We start from the raw sequence: 20,899 nt of genomic DNA, 5'->3' as shown, positions 1-20,899 counted from the left end.
TTGCTTCTGCGAGTGGTTCAGATGTGGTAAGAAGACAAGAGCTGGAGGTCGGGCGGATAAACATTCACAATTCGAAAAGATGTGAAGTGGGAGGGTGAGGAGAATCAATCTGAGAAAGGGCAGCTGATGTCCGGTCTAGGCTAGCTTGGGGTAGGTACACATTAGGTAGTCGGCTATTGAGTAGGCGGGCTGGAAAAAGGCTAGTCCAGAAGGTGTCTTTGAAAAATGGGCTTGCTAGTTCTAGACTGGGCCGAAGCCTGGGGCAAATGTTCACATCGAGAGGAATTGGGGGGCGCCGATGGCAGAGCTCTGAGTAGAATCAATACCATCGAATGCAAGGTAGGGTAGCGAGCACACGTTGGATCCATCAGCTGCGCATGGATCGCATCGTACGTGTGTGTAGAGAAAAAAAAAACCGCTGAAAGTGGCAAGCCCAAAACGGACATGCATTCGTCTGATGGCTGCGGGTTTTCTCACCCCAAACCTCTGGCGTATGGCACCTACCCGCCCATTAAGCTTGGCATTTAGCCCTTGCTCATTGGGTCGAACCAGAGCTTTGGGCGGGTCTACGGTGAACCGCTACTAGAGCAACCCATGCGCAAGGGCTTTCTTTGCTGCGGCTGGTTCCCATAGCGCCTACTGAAGGTGGCTTCTGTCCCGACATAGGAAAAATGCAACGTAAAATGGCCACCAAAACAGTGGAGTCCGGGGCACAATGTCGTCATTTTTCTCGGGTTTCCCCCCTCTTCACCTCAACATTTGCCGGCCGCCGGGGAAATTCAGCTCAACATGGTAAATGAATGCCCAATCGACTTTTTCCATGCGACGCTCGCCCATGCGTTTTGGAGAACCCAATCATTCATCAGCTTTCGTGTCGTTGGTCGTTTCAAAAAGCTCCATCCCCGAGCCTCACCTCATGATGCAGTGCGGTAGTACGAACAAGAAAGAGACTTGACTCAACCTCTGCGACAAGGGACGAACGATTCGGGCTGTCATTGCTCCCTCCATCCTAAACTTAACTACCTAGCTGTCCATCGGTACCCACACCATGTTCTCACCTTGGAAGAGTAGTTGGAAACCTAAGGCAGACTTGGCAGAGTAGGTGTACACCCATCTGTTTTCATTCTACATGATTATTCATCTCCGTTGATCTGGAACGGACCCTGAAATCCAAGCCAATGTATCCACAGGTATGTCAATCTGCCGGCGGGACTGAAGACCCTGAACATTTCAGGTGGTCAGGACGAGGACAGAGTGCCTAGTTCCCATAATGCCCAAATGTAAAATGCCATGGTCAACTAAGTCGATATGCACTGTAAAAGCCGGAGTCGATCGATCGTTGCCAAGTTCAGTGGCGGCAGCCCACATGCCGCCATCAGGGGCGGGCGGTACGGTGACGTATCGCGTGTCACAAAATTCCCTCAACGTCATTCACATATGGACCCGTCTAGATTTGCAAAATATCTGCATGGAACCGCACAATCAATCTACAGCTATGTCTACGCTCCCGCGGCTTCGTCGCATTATGACCTTTTTTTGTGAAGATCGGCATCAAACGTCGTGTAACATATTCAATCAATCCCTAGGAATTTCACCCAACGTAACCCATTGTCGTGCCATTTCTATGTCATCAATTAACACCAACACCACAACGCGGCACAGCATCGTCATAACTCATAGAGCATTGCCTGTCTCACGAACTTTCCTTCATCTTACCGCATGTTGAACAGATCCACCATCTGCTATCCATTCGTGTTTTGCAGTTCAGACAGTTCCAGCAATCTTGGGCGGGCCGAGGTGTTTGCGGCACGTAAGTCCCTTCTTGTGAATAAACTCCACCGCTGTCGGGCTTTTCGGCTTGACCCTGAGAGCTTTCGGCATCTTTCATTTTGCCGCATTTTGAGCAAGTCCACCACTTGCGCTCCATGCGAGTATCGCAATGTCGACAACACCAGAATGGCGCCGGTTTCTTCTCGCGTGAACGCGCCGCGCTGTTTACACCGTCCGATACTGTTTTTTTGAAAGGCTTTGCACTTCTCTTTGGGCTTGTTGTCAAGTCAATGATCTCCGGCTTTTTGGCTTGCTTAGAGGTTAATACAGGAAATCTTGCTGCACCCGCCTCATTCGGGCGTGGATGTTCACAAATCTCGCATCGTATGTTGCCAGGAGCGTTAATCAAAGTGCAGGCTGTGCATGTCCATTTAACAGTCGCACTCATACTGCCCGAGGCTGCCGACCGCTTCAGAGGAGGACCGTCACTCAGATCAGGACTTGCGCCTACTCTCTTGAGAGAATCGCTTCCTGCACGCCTGGATTTGTCGTCGGTCATCGTCCCATAGGTGCCCACCAGGTCATCATTGACACCTTTGGGCGGCACAAAGGAGGCACCCAGTCGAGCCTTTTTGTCTTCCTGCACTAGCTCCCACAATGCCTGAGCGATAGCATCCTCGTTTGCCTTGTCTTCTTCAGCCTTCGTTCTGAACCCGTTTCGAGTTGCTGCCTCCTCAATTTGCCGGATTTCGCCCTCGTCGTGTTTGGCATTGCCGCAGCCTTGCAGGGATGCCTGTCTCCTCCCAGCTGCATTCGCAATTATCTCTCGAATGTTCTCTCCGGGCCTCGGCGCCTTTCCCCCTAATCTCCGCCCAACATCTCCACGCTCCGCCCTGCGCTTTTCTGCTGCTACCCGAGCTATACGGCGCGCCTCATCCATGGGTATGCGCCTGCCTCCTAGCTTGTGGCCGACTGAGAGGAAGCCATCGCCTGTGTAACCGGATCTTAGGAGGCCTTCGTGTTCATCCCGAAGCTGGTCCCAGAGTGCATGAAACTTGGTGTCGTGAGGGCCATGGACGATGTGTGCCAGTTCGTGAAGTAGAGTATCGGTAACTTCCTCGAAAGGAAGGAACTGGTTGACATCGCCGGGATATCGTAGGCGGACGAGGATCTTGTGAGTGCGGTTGACGTTCAGTCCTGCCACCTTGTCAGCAACTTGCAGCGATAGAATCGAATATCTGATCGTTTTAAGCTTACCAAGTAGGTTCTGTTGGTCTGGGTAGAACTCTGCAAGTTGTCTAACGCGCCATCCTCGCGCCCGCATGATCGGCTTGACCATCGACGCAAGCCGTTTGAGAGTATGTAGGGCATCCTCTTGCCGAGAAAGGGTTTTCAGGTGGGAGTAGGATCCAAAAAACGCATCGTGTTCGGCCATCCTGAGAGCCGAGAAATGAATCTGATAGTTGTCGTGTATGTTACCTTGGACAAATCACGGCAGTGGCGGGAAACTCAGCAGCGCTGATGGGCCTGAACAAGAAGCGAAGGGGGCAAAAGTAGGCGACTGCCGAGGCGGTTTAACCTGGGGGCCTCTGGCTACCTTCGATAAAATGAGCATGCGCTTGACTGTGATAAACAGCCATGTCCATAATGACTACCTGCTAACAGAATCATGGTCCGCATCCGCGAACAGAGCTTTGTTGTCCATATAATAATTGGAGGCGCGACCAAAGGTGGCCGATTAAGGAAGGGCACTTTTCTCATTGTTTCGCATCTAATCACAGACAGAAATGCAAGAGAAATGACCCACTCCACCAGGCTGGCTGCAGACCCACTACCTTCGATCAAGAGAACTGATGAGGGTTTCTGTGTGATGTGGCTGGCTTACTGGGCTGGTCCCAGCAGGGTACCGGAGCAGCGGAGTTATTGACAATAGGTGGAGGCATCTGAAGAAACGGCCCAAGCTCCTAGCTTTGGGCTTTTGGTAGGTGGGTTGCTTACTCCAACCCATCCATCTCAACCAACTGCCTGGGAAGGTACGCAGCAAGGCAATACATCTTGATTTCGCACGAGATGGATCGAAAGAATTTGGGGCTCTTTGCAAAGCTGAATCAATGCTTTCTCTTGCGGCATGCGGTATTAGAACGTCGATGAGCTTTCTCGAGTGTTTTTTTTATGGTCCGTTTAGCGAAGTTGCAGTATGCCACCAGCTTCGAGAAGTTCTCTAGACCTGGCCTTGCTGGCCCTGGACCAGTGGGAAGGCTTTGCCGTCGGGACTGGACGTGACTAGTCAGCACTTTGACCACCACCAAATTTACTCCAATCCTCTGGGATCTCCTGGCCTCATTGGCGAAATTCTGACTGTTAGTTGCAGTGAAACCCCCAGCGATATCAACCGATCGCCGACTTGAAAGCTCCCCGAAAGCATTGTGTGACCAAGTCGGCGATGGTTGCGACGGACAACAATGAATCAATGACAATCGTCTAGGTCAAAACACGAGATTGTGTTGTTAAATCACATGCGAAAGATGCGAGTTTTTACCAGCATCGTCGAAACTGTCTGGAACTTTTCATCCTTGTGCTGCCTGGACGGCGGCGGTCAATAACGATGCACAGTCATCTCAGCCGCTTATCCTTGCCCCGTTGTCGCTTTCCGAGCCCGGAACCTTTCGTAGTAACACACCCCACCTTTGGGCTTGCTTATTCCCGCACGGCGTTTGCTGTCAACAGTGTCCATCTTGTCGAGATGAACTCTTTGCATAGGTACTTGTGAGCTCGAGTTCTGGTGTTCTGTATGGAAACTGAGCAGCCCATGTCTCAAGCTCAAGCGTTTGATTTCCACCTACTTCGTCTTGGGTCCTTGTTACTTCGCATCAGCTTCACACATTCATCTCGCAAAGGCTCAGATCTGGTTGCACAAGTCGGCAGCTTTCCCCTCTTTCTCACACAATACATATGCTGTGCGCTGTGGCGGGTCGTATCGTTGGCCGATGCGGTTGTGTATGTCACACACCCTGCAACTTGGTAAGACAGATCTTAGTACTATTCCATATGTCTAAACTACAAGTCGGACACCCCTCCCCTTGACCAGGGATGAGCTCCTTGGCGATGGGAGTCTTACTCGATCCCGACATCCTCTATCAAAGGCCGGAGCTTACTCTACATGGAAAGAACCCTTTACGTTTGCTGCTTTATACTACATGCAGGTCGCGGTCGTTTTTCTGCGCCAGTGCTTTTTTATTTCTCCCGTCTCAAGTCTTGCTTAATCATTTTACAATTGCAAGGCTTACTTGGCAACGCAGCTTATCACTTGCGGTTGATTATTGTACAGAGTAGCTTTCAGCTGAACTGTTTCGTCCGCAATCGTAGTTAGCACGCGCTGCATATCGTCGTGGGACAGGCCGCTGCAAAGACCAATGCTGGCGAAGAAATTTGCATAATGAGCTCACCAACCCGCATGAAGTTCCCTGGCGAGGACTTCTTTCACCCAGGCTTTACACCGGCGGGGTTCACGCCAACCACAGCTTCAGAAGATGAAGTTTTGACCTCGCGGCTGGAGCCACAGGCGATACCGATTATCACAAGAAAGCCAGTCCCCAGCGCATCTCAACAGACCTTGAGCACGAGCTCAAAACCGAATCCATTAGCAATGAACCCTGTGCTAACGTCCTCGCCGGAGGCAGCAATGGAGGAATCAGCCGTCACCGGAAGTGGAGAGAAAAGGGGTTTGGGTTTGGGTCTGGCCCAGGTGTCTAATGCAGAAACTACATTGGTTGTTCCTGTCCAGAACTTGCTATCATCGGAGAGCCCGACGGAGGAGGTTTCCACTCTGGACTCTGCGTACGGTGACTCCTCCGCTGTCTCCGCGAACCCATCACAGCCGTCACCACCAGCTCCATGGCCGGCGATGCCGCATGTGCAGAAGGATTATGCTTTTTCTCAGCTACATGGTAGTGACGCGCCTTCACAAGAGGCCTCCCAGCCCGTCTCTCCCATTAGCGATTCAGACTATTTCGATTCCACGCAGGCAAGCAGGGCAAACTCGCTAGCCCACAGAGTATCGCATCGGACAGTAGCACCAACATCCGCAACATCAGATGCGCCAATGCCACCACTTCCCATAAAACATCAAAAGCTGCCAGATGAAGGTGAACAGCGGGAAAAGGTTCATGGTGAGCATAGTAACGGACGGGAAACTACAACTCCGGTTCAGGAGAACCGCCGCTCAACTAACAACTGGCCATTGGGACTTTACTTTGATGGTCCTTCAGATGATATCAACCCCAAAGCTGCGGTTGATGAACTGCCAGCGGTTGAACAAAGCCAGTCTCACACAGCTCTGAATGTCAAGAGCCCTTCAATTCTTGAGGCACCACCCCCTTCACAACTACGTGCACCGAACACCCAACAGCAGATGTTTGGATCACAGAAGGCGTCACAGCAGTACCAGCCGACATTCTCACCTCACCGATCCTCGCAGACTTTCATTCCATATCGGGCATCTCACCCACAGTACGCGACTCAAGCTCCATTCGATACGAGATTCTCACTCCCGCCAGTCTCAATGCAACTAGAACGGCCGCCTATGAATTCGCAGCAATCAAGATATTCATCCGCCACAATGGGTGGGACAACCCCTTTCTTGCACCACAACGACGAAGAGGGCTTTTTCGATTCGCGCACGAAGGAACCTAACCGCAAAGATACGGCAACCTTTTCAACCGCCGGATCTTCTCATTCAATATTTACCAGTTTCCGGGCATCATGGCTTCCGGAAATTCTCTGGGTCTTACTATCTATCACCTGCTTAGGCATCATTGCCGTAATACTAAGCCGCTTCGACCAAGAACCACTCCGAGAATTCTCATTACCAATTACTCTGAACACCCTCGTCGCCTTTTTCATAACTATCTGCCACGCCGCTCTGATATTTCCAGTGGCTCAGGGGTTGAGCCAGCTGAAATGGAACTGGTTTGCCACAAAAGACAGAAGCTTGGCTGACTTCCAGGCATTCGAGGATGCGATAACAGGCCCAGTTGGTGCCGTTAAGCTTTTGATTGCTACAAAGGGCCGGTAAGTAAAAAGACGACACAGAACCTGTTTACCAGGCTAGAGCTACTAGCTAACAATATTCCCTTATAGTGTCTTGAACCTCGTTCTTGTAGTTATATTGCTATTGGGTCTGGTCACATCGGCGATGACTCAAATGATTATTGGTAGGTCCAGAGAAGATTCTAATGAAATCAACAGCAAAGCAACTAACAAACCTGTTTTTACTAGCCTACCCAACCCGCCTCGCCAACCGCTCCGCCGTGCCACAGGTCTTCAGGGCAGAAGCATATCCAAGCAACAACAATCAGGCCACTTCGGTGCCAGGTAAGCCCGATCAGCTATCCGTGTGATGTTCATTCAGCTATCAAAGCTATACTAATGCGCGCACCTCTGCTCCAGAGTTGGATAGGCGCCAGAAGCAAAGCATACAGAATGGCATCTACAACCCTGTCGATGAGCCTATCATAAACTTGGCACCAGTCTGCAGATCCAAGGAGTGCGAGGTCCAGAAGTTCAGCTCTCTCGCGGTTTGTTCACGGACAGAGGATATATCCAATCGACTCCAGATATCAGCTGATTCGCTGGCCGACGAATTGAGTACACGCCTTGGCCTGGACAGCTCTCGACAAGTCCGCAACGCAAGCTTGAGTAACGGAGCATACCTAACCGGCTCGGTGAGTAGTCAGCTATGTCCCCGTAATGCTTTTGACCGTGCTAATTGTATTCAGACCGACACATATAACGTCAACATAACCTCTCCCCTTTTGGTATACGACGATACCAAGCCAGCAAATATATCTTTCGCCTTCTCAGATCAGCCTAATTTGATGGCGGCAGCAATCTCCAATATATTCATCATATACACAAAGCAAGCATCGTTCCAGGAACCAGGCTCTCCCTCTCCAGTGTCAGACACGGCGTTTGGTGCCATGGAGATTCTCTTTCATTTCTGTGTCGCAGATTATACAGTTAGATCCGGCATCGGGATGGACCAGGGAATTACCCCATTCAAAACCCGAGTAGGGGAAAGGACGATAGTTCTATCAGAGGCCGGGGAGGACTACAGGGTTGATCGCAATTCGGCAGCAGCACTAATGCGGTACATGACATCTACGTTCTACGGCACATTTTCCGCGGCCATGGGCTCCGGCGCCGTCGGCCACACGAGCACGAGCGACGCTCTTGGTCTCAGCATGTTCGGCGCTTCCTCTCAAACACTGCCCGAAAGTGACCGTCTTGCCGCTGTGCGGAACCTTACACAGAATGTGGCAACAAGCTTGACGAATACGTGAGTCTCCCTCATCCAGTCCATTGCCTCTTTTGCACCGTTGCTTTTTTGCAGAATTCCCTACTAACACAGCACTATCCTTCCAACTACAGGATACGGACCCAAGGCATACAGATTTCTGCTGCTTCCATTGAGCAAGAAACCTACATTTCGATCCGATGGGGTTGGTTTGCCTTCCTGGTCGTGCAAGTCGTCCTGGCTGCCGGCTTCTTGGGTGGTGTCATCATGGAGACAATCTTGCTCGACGTTCGCGTGCTCAAGAGCTCTGCTCTCGCCGGAATGTTTGCCGTCTCAGCCGAGGACCGCAAGCTGCTGGAAGTTGAGGGTATCGGCAGGGTACACGAAGGTCACGTCATGGCCACAGCTATCAAGGCTGATGGCATCAGGGGCCGGTTTGTCTGTAGTGGAGAGAGGGAGGGTTGGGTTCTGGACCTGGGTGTTCGCTAAGGCGGGGTGATATGTGCCATTGGCCATGATTGCTCTTTTGATTTGGGGCACCGTCTTTGACTTGCGTGTTTTTGTCTTATTCGTCTATGGTTGAAACGGCATTTGTAGCCAGCACATCGCCTGGCCAGTCATTTAGCGTGGTGTCGGCGTTCTTGATTTTGTCTCTTGTTTTGGGAGAGGGAATACAATGTCGATCTACATAAGTTCATGGCGGCAACGGCAATATTTTCGTCTGCTCCATAGTCCATCTCCAACCACTTAGACTGGCTCTAATCATTTAGGCAGATGCCGCAGGATAGATTGTCATATGCATGATACGTAACATTTCCCGCGTCGACGTATGGACAGCGACCAAGACCTTTGGTCAAATCGGATAGCGAATCAAAACCAAGGCGGGAAGCTATTTTAAAAAAGAACAGACAGCAAAAAAAAAAAAAAGGTGAGTGAGGCCACTCTTGCACACGCCATGAAGGCTTACCGGCTGCGCCAATATCATGTGGTGAGCACACCCTGTACTTTTTTTTTTCTGGCTCCCCTTGGGTGGGAGCTTCTTTCTCGGTTGCAGACCGACCGTTACCACCCATCACGCCCACTAATGGATTTCCCCCCTTCTTTCTTAGCGGATGCCTCACCCCATCTGCGATGCTGCCCCATGCCACACCACCCATCATGTCACCGTTTCGGGGCCGATATGATTCGTTGGGATTTTTTTTTCACTTTATGGGAGGGGAGGGACGGTTGTGTGTGTGTGCATGTTATGCGGCCCTGCCCGATCGCCCCGCGCTCGCGCAGGGCAACCGAGGAGCCCAAGAAAAAGACAAAAAATTAAGAGAAAATGTAGGTGCTCCACGAATCAAATGCGGTTCGGGGATAGGTTTTTTTTTAGCAAATCAGTTTTTCATAAAAATCCATATTTGGCAGAGTGATGAGGTGAGACGTAAGACTTCACAAAACAAGGCGGGAGAGGTTCTCGGCAAAGCACAATTGACAGAAGAGCAACCTATACATTGACTGTGAAATCCGCGGCAGATTCTCTTTTCACTCCATGTCCAAGAAAAAAAAAAATTAGGCGTATCCAGTCTATACAAGCGAGAAGAAGTTTCACGTATAACGAGCGAGCTGCACACCACACTGCCGCCAGGGACAGGATGAAATCCAACAGAATTTTCCCATGATGGCAGTGTGCAGCTTATTATTGTTATACTTGTAAAAAAAAAAAAAAATAGTGGGTTGCGGCGGATGGAAACAAATTGCATGTGAAACACAACACCTAGGTAGTTGTATCAAGCGTCATGGGATTGGCAGAGAAGTTAAGTCGATCGACCGGACGGAAATAAGGGCCGGCTTACATTGAATTGCCTTGTTCTTCATGCCCGCCTCTCTCTGTTTTGTATTAGAACTAGTCCCCTATCTTAGAGCTCAAAATTGACCGGGCGTACCGAATACGCACCTTGGTTGGTGTACGACTGCGCAAGACAAAAGATGGAGACGGGCGATGGCGATGAGGGGCGCCCACGGCCAGAAGTCACCATACTTCGGTATCGTTTGAACAAGGAAAACCCTGAAGAGTAAAACCGTCAGATGGTAGTGGGGGAACGAAAAAAAAAAAAAAAGAAAAAAAAAAAAAAAAAAAAAAAAAAAAAAAAAAAAGCAAAGGAAAGGAGGGGGGAATGGGAAAATCTTGAGAAAAAAAAAATATTAGAAAAACTAGACCTAGAGCAGTACTAGACTAAGTAGACTAGACCTAGAATGAGAAGTAAAAAGTGAGGTCAAGTCTTGTACCTTCCGGATGCGACGATTCTATCGTGATTATCTATATGTCTCATAAAGCTAACTTACCTTGGGTTATAATACCAGCAGCCAGTCAGCCGTCGATAGCCTCAACTTGCCATGCCTGACATAGATTCAATTTCGGTCCATGACTCTTTTTTTCGGCTTTGTTTATTTTATTTGATGATGTTTCTCCGTGCAGCCTATGAGAACAGCAGAAGCCCTTATCGACAATGTGCACAATTATCCCAGGTAGGGACCTTATAGTTTGTGGAAGACAGCTGACGTACTCGTTCGCATCTGAGACAGCTGCAATAGCAGACTTGCTAGGATAACGTGGGAAGAATACAAACAGATTGACTACTCGCACGAGTCGTTGGAATTTTTCTAGAAGTCGAGTCGACAAGGAGGATGCCAGCAGCCTTGTGACGACACCGTTTGGCGCCGGGCAAAGAGGGATAAACTGGTCAGCGTCCAAAGTAAACCCTTATTTCGCTAGCTCCGGGCACAGCCTCCTCTGATTATCAGGCATAAAACTTCTTGAATCGAAAGGCTGCGACTCATGTCAGACCGCCCCCAGAACGGATCTTCCATCGCCAGAACGTAGTACCTAGCACGGGGTACTCAGGCTTTGCCAGGTAAGCTTCTAGTCTAGGCATAAAGAAGAAACATAACGACACGTTGGGGAACATGTCCAGGTCAGGTGGCATCAGACTTCAGGGACCGATGTCGCTACTACTATATGTCGCCGCTGCGTGGTGTGTCAAAGGGAGAAGAAGAAGAGAGTGGCACAATTTCTTGTCTAAAAGGCCACCCCCACTCCAAGCTTATGCAAGAGGTGATGTTCGCTGTCAACGTACAGTACACCCTAAACAATGTGGTATTATGCCCGTGAGTTAAGCGGAAAAGGCCCCTCGAGTTACCTTGCCTGCAGGGGTGAGCCAAATGCGGGAGGGAATGAGAGAAAAAAGAAGAAGAAAAAAAAAAGACAAAAAGGACAAACCCCTCTTTCCCATGCCCTCACGCATGCATCGATCCCCTGCTCAATGGAGATGTGATAAAGCACGAGAAGATCTCACGTTGTGGACTATCACACACGGCCCAGTTGGCGCGTCTCCAGGCCTCATCAACATCACTTGTGGGCGAGCCAATTTCGAGTTAGAGTGGATGAAGATTTGTTTGCTGCCAATTGAAGACTTGTATGGTTACATATGGAAACGAAGGGTCAGGTTTGATAGGATGTGGAGCGGCGTCAACAAACAGCGCGCGTTAAAGTCTGCCGAGATTGGGTTTGTGAAGTGGGGTATTGGTGTCGCTACAGTTGGGCCAAGAGGAGCAAGGAAGAGAAGAAAAAAAAAAATTGAGGGAATTTGATGGCGCAAGTCAATTCCCAGCCACTGGTGAAAATTGGACCTCAATTGACTGGCGCGGTAACGTGCCATGGAGACGCCGAGCGAGGGTGAAGGGATGAGCAACCCAAAAAAAAAAAAAAAAAAAAAAAAAAAAAGAGCCGGAGCTGAAAGACGCAACGAAAAGCAGGGAAGAGCTGGCGAGAGGACATGAAATAGTGTAGTAGATCTGAAGAATCTAATGAGAGGGTTAATTCATTGATACCTTATTACCTAGCTGGGGTACGATCAACGCACAGTAAGTAGACTTCTATTGAAGTTGCCAAGGTACAGGCAGTATCAGCAAAATCCGTGGTTTGGTTGTACAGGTAATGTATGTCGTGCAACACGGGAGGGATATCTAGCCCATGGTGGGGAACCCCCGCGGGATTCTTTGGTTTTTGACTGTGTCGCCGGGTCGGCTCGAATCTCTAGTACAGTCAAGAAGTTGAAAAAACAAGTGTCCAGGACCAGGTACGTTCATGATGCTTGCTGCTATAATCCTCTGCTGTATTTTTCATCTTGCTGTTATTGTAGAATTTCTGTTATGGTTGCAGGAAAATGATGAGCTGACTCTCTAGTGGTGCGTATTAAACGTTAAGAGTCTAGACTTTTAAATCCAAATCCCAACACATTGAAACACTGGACAGAGCCTCTCATCCATTCTGGAATTGACTGCTTGAGTCGCCCGGCGGCGGGCGCGTGGTAGTGCCCGCTTTAACCCCCGACCATCCCGCCCGCCATATTGTCCCGTCCCCACCGTTTGTCTATGTTTCTTTATGCAAGCAAGCGTAGTGGCCAGGGCAGGGCAACAGGGGAGGGTCGGGGGTAAATTTGCCGTGGCATTTGATCACCTAGAGTTGCCTGGATGAACACCGCGGCTGGGTTAGGTCTTTGAAAGCCCGCATGCAACTCTAAATCGCATCGCACGGCGTCACCCATCGGTTGACCGCCGGTCAGGTCAAGTGGCTAGCTGCTCGGATCATTCCGACAGGAATCGAGAAGACTTCTGAGTGGCATGGAAGCTTAGAAACCACGGGGAGGAAAGCAAAAACTTTATGACACGGGGAGATAAAATAGGTTGGATGAATCGGAGTCGGCGGCATGGATGGGATGCAATTAATTGGAACGGCGAGGCTGACGCTGGACGACGGGCGGGAGAAATCGAAGGAATCTTAGCCTTCGATTGGTTATTAAAGCTTGCCGGCATACCCAGGTAATCCCCAATTGACTTTGTGCAAATGTAAGGTGGTTGAAGCTGGCGGTCAATGCATTGTTGGTCAGGGAGCAACAAGCACCCCCTGGCAATCAACCCAATCAGTAACGGCCCCCATTTTTGCTCTGTTCTGTTTCTTCTCTTGCTTTCTGTGATTTTTTTTCTCCCTCTCTCTTTTTCTTTCAAATCAAATTGGGAGAGTGGACGGACGGTGGGGGGGATGCGGTGTGTCTCCACGAGCTAGGTTATCCTCGACAGACTCGGCTCCATCAAATCGGGAGCGGCTGATGGACATGGGACGAAGAGTCCCGGCGAAACCCCGAAGAGCGCCCCCAACTGACTGTGCTTCAGTCCTGTACACATTCTTTTTTTTTCATCTTTTTTTTTTTTTTTTTTATTCTTTGCCATCCATGCCATTTTCGGTCACCAACTTAGCGGGGTGACGGTGTCAAAAAGGTACACTACTTACTGCAGTGACCCTACCTTTTAGCCGCTTCCGGGCGCCGGAGACGATTTCCTGCACTCAAGACGGCTAGCCCGCGGATGGCGGAAGTCCCGGTAGCTAAGGTTAGGTAGACAAAGCCGATTCCAAAACACGTCAAAGTCGGGGAAAAAAGGAGAATAAAAACAAGCAGTCTGCCAGCATACGGGGACATCTGAATCTTCATAGATTGCATACCTAACCTCAAATAGGAAAGGCTACTTTTCCTGGGTAAGTTACCTTTGCTACCTACATCCTTACTTTACCAGGCTTGCGTCAGAGGCAGTTATCGGAATAGCCGCGCCGGGGTAGGTAGTCGAAGAGACGTCGGTTCACTGGGTGCAGTCGCAAAGCTAAGATGGAAGGTGCATCCAGCGGCGGGAAGCTTGGATTGAGGTACTTATCTTTGTGCAACAAGCAAGGTAGTGTATGTATGTACCTACAACGCTGGACCTAAAAGGTAGGCTGGTGGGGATCATGGGGCGACGATTGCGGCCATGCTTGGCAAGCTTGGGTTTACACACGCATGCGATGAAATCGTTCCTTCCTGGCGTGCACCCAAATCAGAAAGATTGCTGCGCATCCGCGTGGAACCCTCTTTTCCCACTTTCCTATCTGGGATTCCACCAGTCATGACCGGCTGCATTTTGCTTCTTGCTTGCTGCCCGTGCTCGTCCACTACGCAGCCTCGGTTTCACTCTCCACAGCTGTGCGCGTTGCATGCCCTGTCCATCGACCCGGTGTTGTCCCGTCTTTTGCGGTTGCAAGTGGACACCTCCTTTCTCCCTTGTCAGTCATTCCAGGTCCGCTCCTCCCGAGTATCCATGGCTTCCTTGCGCACCTGGGTTGGTCGGTAGGCTAGGTGGTAGTAGGTAGGTAGGTAGGTACAGGTACATTGGGCAGGTAGGTACGTACTTGAGGCAGGACTAGAAAAGATACCTACTGTGAGAGGGGGATGACAGGCGGGAAAGTGAAAGTCAAAGGAGATGGGGAGGGAGAGACAGATCGTCAGCGGACATGCATCTTGATCGCATTTCATCTGTCCGCCTATCCGCACCGGCGCCCCTTTTTGCTTATCATTTGCAATCACAGACCTCATCTCCTTGGTAGGTATCTCCGAGCCCTCTGAGGTGAACGGCCTATTAGTTTTTAGCGACAAACCAAGCACCCCGTTCTCTCCAATCATAACATTGTCTTGCCCTGCCTGGCGGAATCAACCGACGCCAACTCCCGATCCGGTCCAGCAACACCGCTTCTACGACCTGCCTCATTTTGATTATCCTTCCCTTCCGTTTAGAGTTGAAGATAATACAATATAACTGTCCTAAAATAACATAGAAAAAAAAAACAAAACAGCAAGAAACAAAGGACCAAAGAAGAAGAAAAGAAAAGAAAAAAAAGTGGCTGGCGATTGCATCCCACTCGATTCTCCGCATATCTTGCAGCGCCCGGCTGCGAGTGGGTTGACTACCCATCACTTTTTGACCAACCATATCCCATCAAGTCATTCTGTCGGCCTTCGAGGTCAATGTGCCTCGTTACGAGCCTATTTACTCCAGATATACCTAGACCGCTGAGAAAAAGTCCAGAGCAATCCAGCAACCAAGTCGACATAACAAAGGCGCTCACAAAGAATACCTGCCCATCTTAGCTGTTCATAGGATACGACCAGCTTTGCCCAGATTAGTGACTCGACCTCTTTTGCATCCGTACCAGTCATTTGATGCGGCCATTGATCTGGACCTTGCCAGTATCTGTTTGTCTGGTCCTGCATGAGGCGGCGGGTGTTTGGCTGGCGGTTGCTTGGCTAGGCTCCCTTGCTGGGTAGCAGTTTGCCCACAGCCGAGGACCACATTGCCATACACTTTGATTGTCACACTCTTGTTCAGGGTTGATCTTCTGTGCACCCGCGCGATTCGACGTCCCTGCATCTTGAACCCCCCCGGATCCTCCTGGCTGGATCTGCTTGCTTGCCCTAGCCGCCGTCTTGGGCTTGGGATAACTACACCAAAGGTCCCACTCGCGCGCAAGATTCAAAGAGGCTCTTTACTCAATCTTTTCTCCAACATCCACTGTCGTCACTGGTCGCTCGTTGCCCCTCGAACCCCTCGGCCGCCCTAACACCACAGCGCTGGACCCAGTACCGTCCACACGGGCCCAATTCCCCCTGCACATTGGAAATCACTAACATACAATTCTGTCTTTACTGCCTGACTTATACTCTTTGTTTGTTATATCGACCCCCTTGTTGTGACCTTGACCCCTTCTTTTTTTTTTTTTTTTTTCTGTCCCTTAAAAAGTCCACCGCCCCGCCTCCCTTCTTATATTGTACTGGTTCTTGTTTGATCTGTCAAAAGGCGGAACTGACTGCAAAGCGGTCTGGAGAAAAAGTGGCATCTCAGTGGGCTGTATTCAGCTCAAGTCCACCTATCTGCTCGGCTGACCGGTGGACAATAACAAGCTCTTGGCCCGAGGGGCGTCTATCTGGGGGGATAAAACACTTGTTCCTTGACAATGCCGACGGGACGCTTTCATGCGGGTTAGTTTCGAGCAATGAATTCCGAACAACCAAGACTGCCCAAGGCGCCCTCGACCACAGATAACTACCGTCGTCCCCCAAGTCGACAGCATTCTGATGTTAATAGCCCGACCTCTGTCGCCACTACCGGAACCAATCAGTCGTTAGGAACGGACCCCGGCAACGATAACAACGTCTCCCATCTAGCACACATCTCTTCGCCCACGAGTAGGAACACGGCTTCATCCACGAGCACCTCGGCAACCCACTCCAACAGCTCCACTATCCAGTCAAACGATTCAAATGTGTATAGTATCGAGTCTTCTCCGACAGCCACAGCGTTACCATCTTTTGCGCTGAGAGATGGATCCGACACGGGCAGCCGTCGCGGCGCTTCCAGGCGCCGAACCGGTCCCCTGTCCGCGGAGCAGAGGGAAAAGGCTGCACTCATCCGACGTGTTGGGGCCTGTGAATCGTGCCGGCGTAGAAGGGTCGCCGTTAGTATTGCTCTTTCATTATTCTTGAGATGGCGATCTGATGTTGGATGACCTGCTCACTCCAATGCTACTAAATCGTATAGTGTCATCCGAACCATCACAACATGACTTGGGAAGATGCTTTTCGCAAGTATCGCTCCGGTAGTCCAACTCAGGAGCTTGCGCCGATAAGTGCCCGTCCGAGTAGCCCCAAGCACTCTGGTTTCGAGGCAATAAACCATGCAAAAGCACCAGCGCCGCAAGAGCATCCGGACCATATGGATGTCGACAGTGTGTCATCGTCACTGGACCGCGTGAGGAGGCTCTCGCACAGTGATTCTCGCATCAGGACGCCGCTGCCGACAGGACCGCGCATAGAGAGGATCGCAGCCCAGGCCTCGCAAGTGGTGCAAGCTGCACAAGCATCGCACTCTTCTCTGTTCCAACCGACGGCCGAGTCAATCCAGTCCGAATTGCAAGCAATGGCGTCCAAAATTTCGTCGAACCCTTATCGCAGCCGGTATAACGCTGTTCAAGCACTGCTCCTCTACTGGGAAGACGAAAGTGACCAGGACGTTGGCCCTGCCGTGAATGAGCTTTCGGATGTCTTGGAAAAGCACTACCAATACGTCAGCGAGATAAAGGCTATCCCATCAGTATCCGAGAGTGGCAAGAGCTCATGGAGGTGGTTGTCACAAACGGTAACGTCTTTCGTTGACAATCGCGACCAACGAGACGTGTTAAAGATTCTTTACTATGTTGGTCAAAGCTATTTGGACGCCAACCGGGAGATGGTTTTGGCTCAGTAAGTCGTTCTTGTTATTGTTGCTGGTTGTGTCTCCTCAGATCCTGGCTATGTACTAATATGGGCAATAACTATGACCAGCACGCGAAATCGAAGAGAAGCTTCGACGATCAGGTGGAGTGGAATCCAACAAATACTCGAGGAGGCAAACTCCGATACGCTAATTCTGATGGACGCTGCATACTACCCTTCCTCCAAGTTGGTGCGGCAACAAGGGGTCCTCGAAGTCGTTGCGGCATCAGCATCGGAAGAACACTCAGCGTATCTGGATCGAACGTCCTTTACACGAGAACTGACGGAACAATTACGAAGGCGGGCAGGCCAGAAGTTTCTCAGCCCTTTCACAGCAGCCGAGCTCCATGCGAAACTGCTTTCGACCTATCCCCGCATGTGTCGCGACCGCAACCCGGAGAAGCAGGTAGTGACCAGCGCTCCATCACCCTTGCACATACAGATCGCGGCCAACACTCGATTGCCCTCTGTTCTTCTCGCACCAGTCCGCAGAGGGTTGCCTATGTGCGTTGAGCCCGACCCGAGCGGGCCGCAGCTGAGTCTAACAATAGGACTCAGTGACGATGCTCTTCACCTGGAAAGCTGGGCAGAGTGGCTTCGTTTGATGCCGGATGGTATCAAAGACCTGAAAATCGAGGGCCCATATCGTAACCCTTAAGTCGAGGGAGCGTTGGGGTGCATATTGAAAAAGGGACACAAAAGAAGAAATTTGGTCCTCATACAAATCATTTCAAGAAAAAAAAGAAAAGAAAAAATCATAGCTTGAACGTCAAATCAGCTCAACTGGGCTGAAGTGTCCCATCCGTGGACATATCCAGAACGCTCTAGCGACTCACTTGATAAAGCATACATCAAGTCACCCGTTTTTCCAGCAATCTAGACTTAGTCTAGTGCGGATCGTGTGTCTGAGCGTCATTTCGTTGTAAATACCCTGGGCTGTCTAAGCGGCTTTTTAGAATTGAACATTTATTCATTACTATTATTTCCCCCATTAAGTTTTCGGCTGCATCTGATCCCCAGCAAAATTGCGCCTCACCATGGCACAGTTTACGACTATTTCCTAGCACGTCTATGAGCAGCCGGATTGACAGCCAGTGCCACAATGGGCTGTTGAACGGCCACACCATCCTGCGCTTGAGCAGCACCCGCCGTCAGGCCAACTACCGCACACTGTGTTTCCAAAGTCCTTGCCACATCTTCCGTCTGTGGTTACGTTTCCTGCGCCAGGCGAATTACAGTTTCCAGACTGGCAGCCGTTTCCACAGTGGGCCGAGGAACTGCCACACCACCCAGCAACTGAGCAGCAGTTACCGTCCGGCCAGTTTCCGCAAACGGCATTTCCAAAGGCGCTGCCGCACCTGCCGTCCGTCGTCACCGGGTTGGGGGCGGCACTGATAGGTCCCGGGAGCGTGGTGAAGTCGGTGGCCCACACCATCGTTCCCCCAATACACACGCTGTCGGCCCACGTCTTCTTGGCGGCCCAGGTCTGCGCGTCGTCGTAACCGACCCACTGATCGTCCCAGCTCAGCTGTTTGACCATGGCATTGCTGTCGTACCGAGGGGTCAGACCGCGAGCCGCGACGATGCGGTTGATCTCGTTGAGAGACAGGACCCCGGGGCTGCGCTGGCAATCGCCACCGGCGCTCGGGCCGCTGAAGCGGCAGTTGGCGTCGAGAGAGGTGCACGAGGAGCTGCTGAGCGTGTAACCGCGACCGTACGAGGCCAGGCCCAGGTTGATCTTGGCGGCGGGTACGGAGGAATACCAAAGCGGCTTGATGAACTCGGTGATGTCACGAATGTCTGTCTGGGCGCGAATCAAGCCATCTGTGGAGTGCTCAAATGATCGGAGATCTAAAAAGTTCAGAGACCGTTAGTTTGAGAAATCAGGGACGGTGACGTGTACGTTGCCTGGGGACAAGGGAAGCTGCTGACCATAGGACATCAAGCCAATGGTATCAAGATACGGATGCATCGCTTGCACGTCAAAATAAAGCAGCGAGCCCCAGTCTGCCGGTATCGCCATGCTCAGGCCATACTGGGTACCAAAAGCAGCACGCAGCTCACGGACAAGGCTGACGTAGTTGGCCGTATCGGTGGGAGAGCCACCCCTATTCGGGTCTGTCGGCCATTCCCAGTCAAGGTCGGCGCCCTGGAACCCGTACCGCTCCATGAAGCTTACGAGTGAGCGAATAAACTGGGCACGGGAAGTTGCGCCGGCAGCCATGCGACTCCTAAAAGAACAAAGCACAACGGGAATCAGACGTTAGCCATCCTTGACCGCGACTATCTCTCGACAAATCAAAAGTGGCAGCAACTCACCATATCTTATACCTCTCCGGATCGTTGGGGTTGAACGTGTTGAACTCGCCCCCGCCAATGGCCACCCACGTCTGCACGCCCTTGGACTTGAGGGCGGTGAACTGCGAGTAGAGCGCCTCGTCGGCGGCGTCGGCCGGCGTGATAGCAAAGCTTGTCTTATCAATGAGCACGAAGGAGAAGTACAGATGGGTGTAGCCAGCCGTGTTGATCTGGGACGGTAGGACGCGGTCACAGGAACGGCGGGCAGCCACGGCTTGGTAGTAGCCGATGGAGCGGCCGTTGGAAGACTTGTCGCTGGGCGAGCACGTCGGCGCCGTGCGGACCTGGCAGGTTCCAAAGCCGGCCTGGCACCCGTTTGCCGGGAGGCAGTAAGCCTCTGATGTCTGTGGACAAAAGAAAGAGAGAAAAAAAAAGACATTAGTTCAGAGCCGATTCGAAAGAAAACCGCCCGTGTCTCGGTTCAGAAGAAAGTGCTCACACCACAATAGCCAGCCACTGAGCAGCAGACGTTCAAGGGACATTTGGTCGAGGCCCCGGGACTCTGGCTGCCACACCGCAGGTCGGCTGACTGTCGCGAGAAAATAGATCTCGCCGGGTCGAGTGAGACGCCTAGTCCATCTTGGCTCCGCGGGACTATGAGGGCCAGAGCCCCTGCCGCGAAGTAGAGGAAAAGACTGGGCGACGAGACCATTTTGAGCTCTAATTAACGGCGGATGTACCTGTTGAGGAGCCCAGGGGGTTTCTGCAGATCACCGACAGGGAAGAACAAAAGTTCCTTGGCTGGCTGGTCCCGAACATCATGATGGATGGGCCGACGAACGGGGTTTCAAGGGCTGCTGCTTTATAAATATTTACACGTCTTCATGAGGAGCGTCGACTCCGTGGACCCTAGATAATGTCCTTACAGTGCTGCCTAATCAGGGAGCGATTTATACGGGATGGAATGGGGCGGGCTAGCCCCGGACAATATCAATTTTGTGTCATAGATTTCATGCATTTTTGTGGCCATGTCAGCTTCACTGCGACCTCGTGGGAGATTAAAGGTGAGATGTAGGACCAGGGACATGCTGCTGACGGGGGTTAGATTGCTTGCCTTTTCGGGCTTGGAATGTGGGAATGCGGCCTAAGCCGAGCCGACAGGCCGAAGGGGTGGTGGAGACTGTAATGTGTTTTTATCGTCCTAGGCTGGATTTGTTGGCCCCCAGGGGGAAGAGCCAAGCATTCCTGCGGGACGGACTGAGGAATCTGACGATGATGCTCAAACCTACTGGTGCCATGTTCACCAATACTCCAAAGTGTTTTTGATCTACACGTGTTGATTGGATAAATGAACCTCGGGTGTCTCTCCGGGGTACACTTT

At 51.2% G+C, this 20,899-nt stretch overlaps 5 protein-coding genes across 5 annotated transcripts in view; 2 read left to right on the top strand and 3 right to left on the bottom strand.

Annotated features, from left to right (window-relative positions):
• Positions 1-200: 200 nt before the first annotated feature.
• On the bottom strand, positions 201-368 carry PpBr36_00849 (uncharacterized protein; the record flags this gene model as incomplete). The annotated part of the gene is made up of 1 exon (XM_029888039.1): positions 201-368. One exon carries the CDS (start codon positions 366-368, stop codon positions 201-203), a length of 168 nt encoding a protein of 55 aa, XP_029751437.1.
• A 1,325-nt stretch (positions 369-1,693) lies between these two features.
• Positions 1,694-3,205, bottom strand: PpBr36_00848 (uncharacterized protein; the record flags this gene model as incomplete). The annotated part of the gene is made up of 2 exons (XM_029888038.1): positions 1,694-2,967; positions 3,028-3,205. 2 exons carry the CDS (start codon positions 3,203-3,205, stop codon positions 1,694-1,696), a joined length of 1,452 nt encoding a protein of 483 aa, XP_029751436.1.
• Positions 3,206-5,140: 1,935 nt separating this feature from the next.
• On the top strand, positions 5,141-8,554 carry PpBr36_00847 (uncharacterized protein; the record flags this gene model as incomplete). Its single annotated transcript, XM_029888037.1, has 6 exons — positions 5,141-6,840; positions 6,910-6,983; positions 7,048-7,143; positions 7,219-7,493; positions 7,548-8,107; positions 8,200-8,554. Coding segments are annotated over 6 exons (3,060 nt in total), but the record flags the coding sequence as incomplete, so codon positions are not given.
• A 7,408-nt stretch (positions 8,555-15,962) lies between these two features.
• Positions 15,963-17,878, top strand: PpBr36_00846 (uncharacterized protein; the record flags this gene model as incomplete). The annotated part of the gene is made up of 3 exons (XM_029888036.1): positions 15,963-16,424; positions 16,508-17,208; positions 17,290-17,878. 3 exons carry the CDS (start codon positions 15,963-15,965, stop codon positions 17,876-17,878), a joined length of 1,752 nt encoding a protein of 583 aa, XP_029751442.1.
• Positions 17,879-18,273: 395 nt separating this feature from the next.
• Positions 18,274-20,899, bottom strand: part of PpBr36_00845 (uncharacterized protein) — a gene marked incomplete at both ends in the record, with an annotated part of 4,071 nt that continues 1,445 nt past the window's right edge. The window contains 6 exons of the mRNA XM_029888035.1: positions 18,274-18,390; positions 18,434-18,497; positions 18,579-19,071; positions 19,153-19,451; positions 19,540-19,922; positions 20,018-20,213. Of these exons, the coding sequence (XP_029751445.1) occupies positions 18,274-18,390; positions 18,434-18,497; positions 18,579-19,071; positions 19,153-19,451; positions 19,540-19,922; positions 20,018-20,213 (1,552 nt within the window). The remainder of the gene's footprint in view (positions 18,391-18,433; positions 18,498-18,578; positions 19,072-19,152; positions 19,452-19,539; positions 19,923-20,017; positions 20,214-20,899) is intronic.

The sequence above is a fragment of the Pyricularia pennisetigena genome, chromosome 2 (assembly GCF_004337985.1).
Source record: "Pyricularia pennisetigena strain Br36 chromosome 2, whole genome shotgun sequence".
NCBI lineage: Eukaryota > Fungi > Ascomycota > Sordariomycetes > Magnaporthales > Pyriculariaceae > Pyricularia > Pyricularia pennisetigena.
The sequence above is the reverse complement of the archived record's forward strand: the minus strand, read 5'-3'. Positions and strand labels throughout refer to the sequence as shown.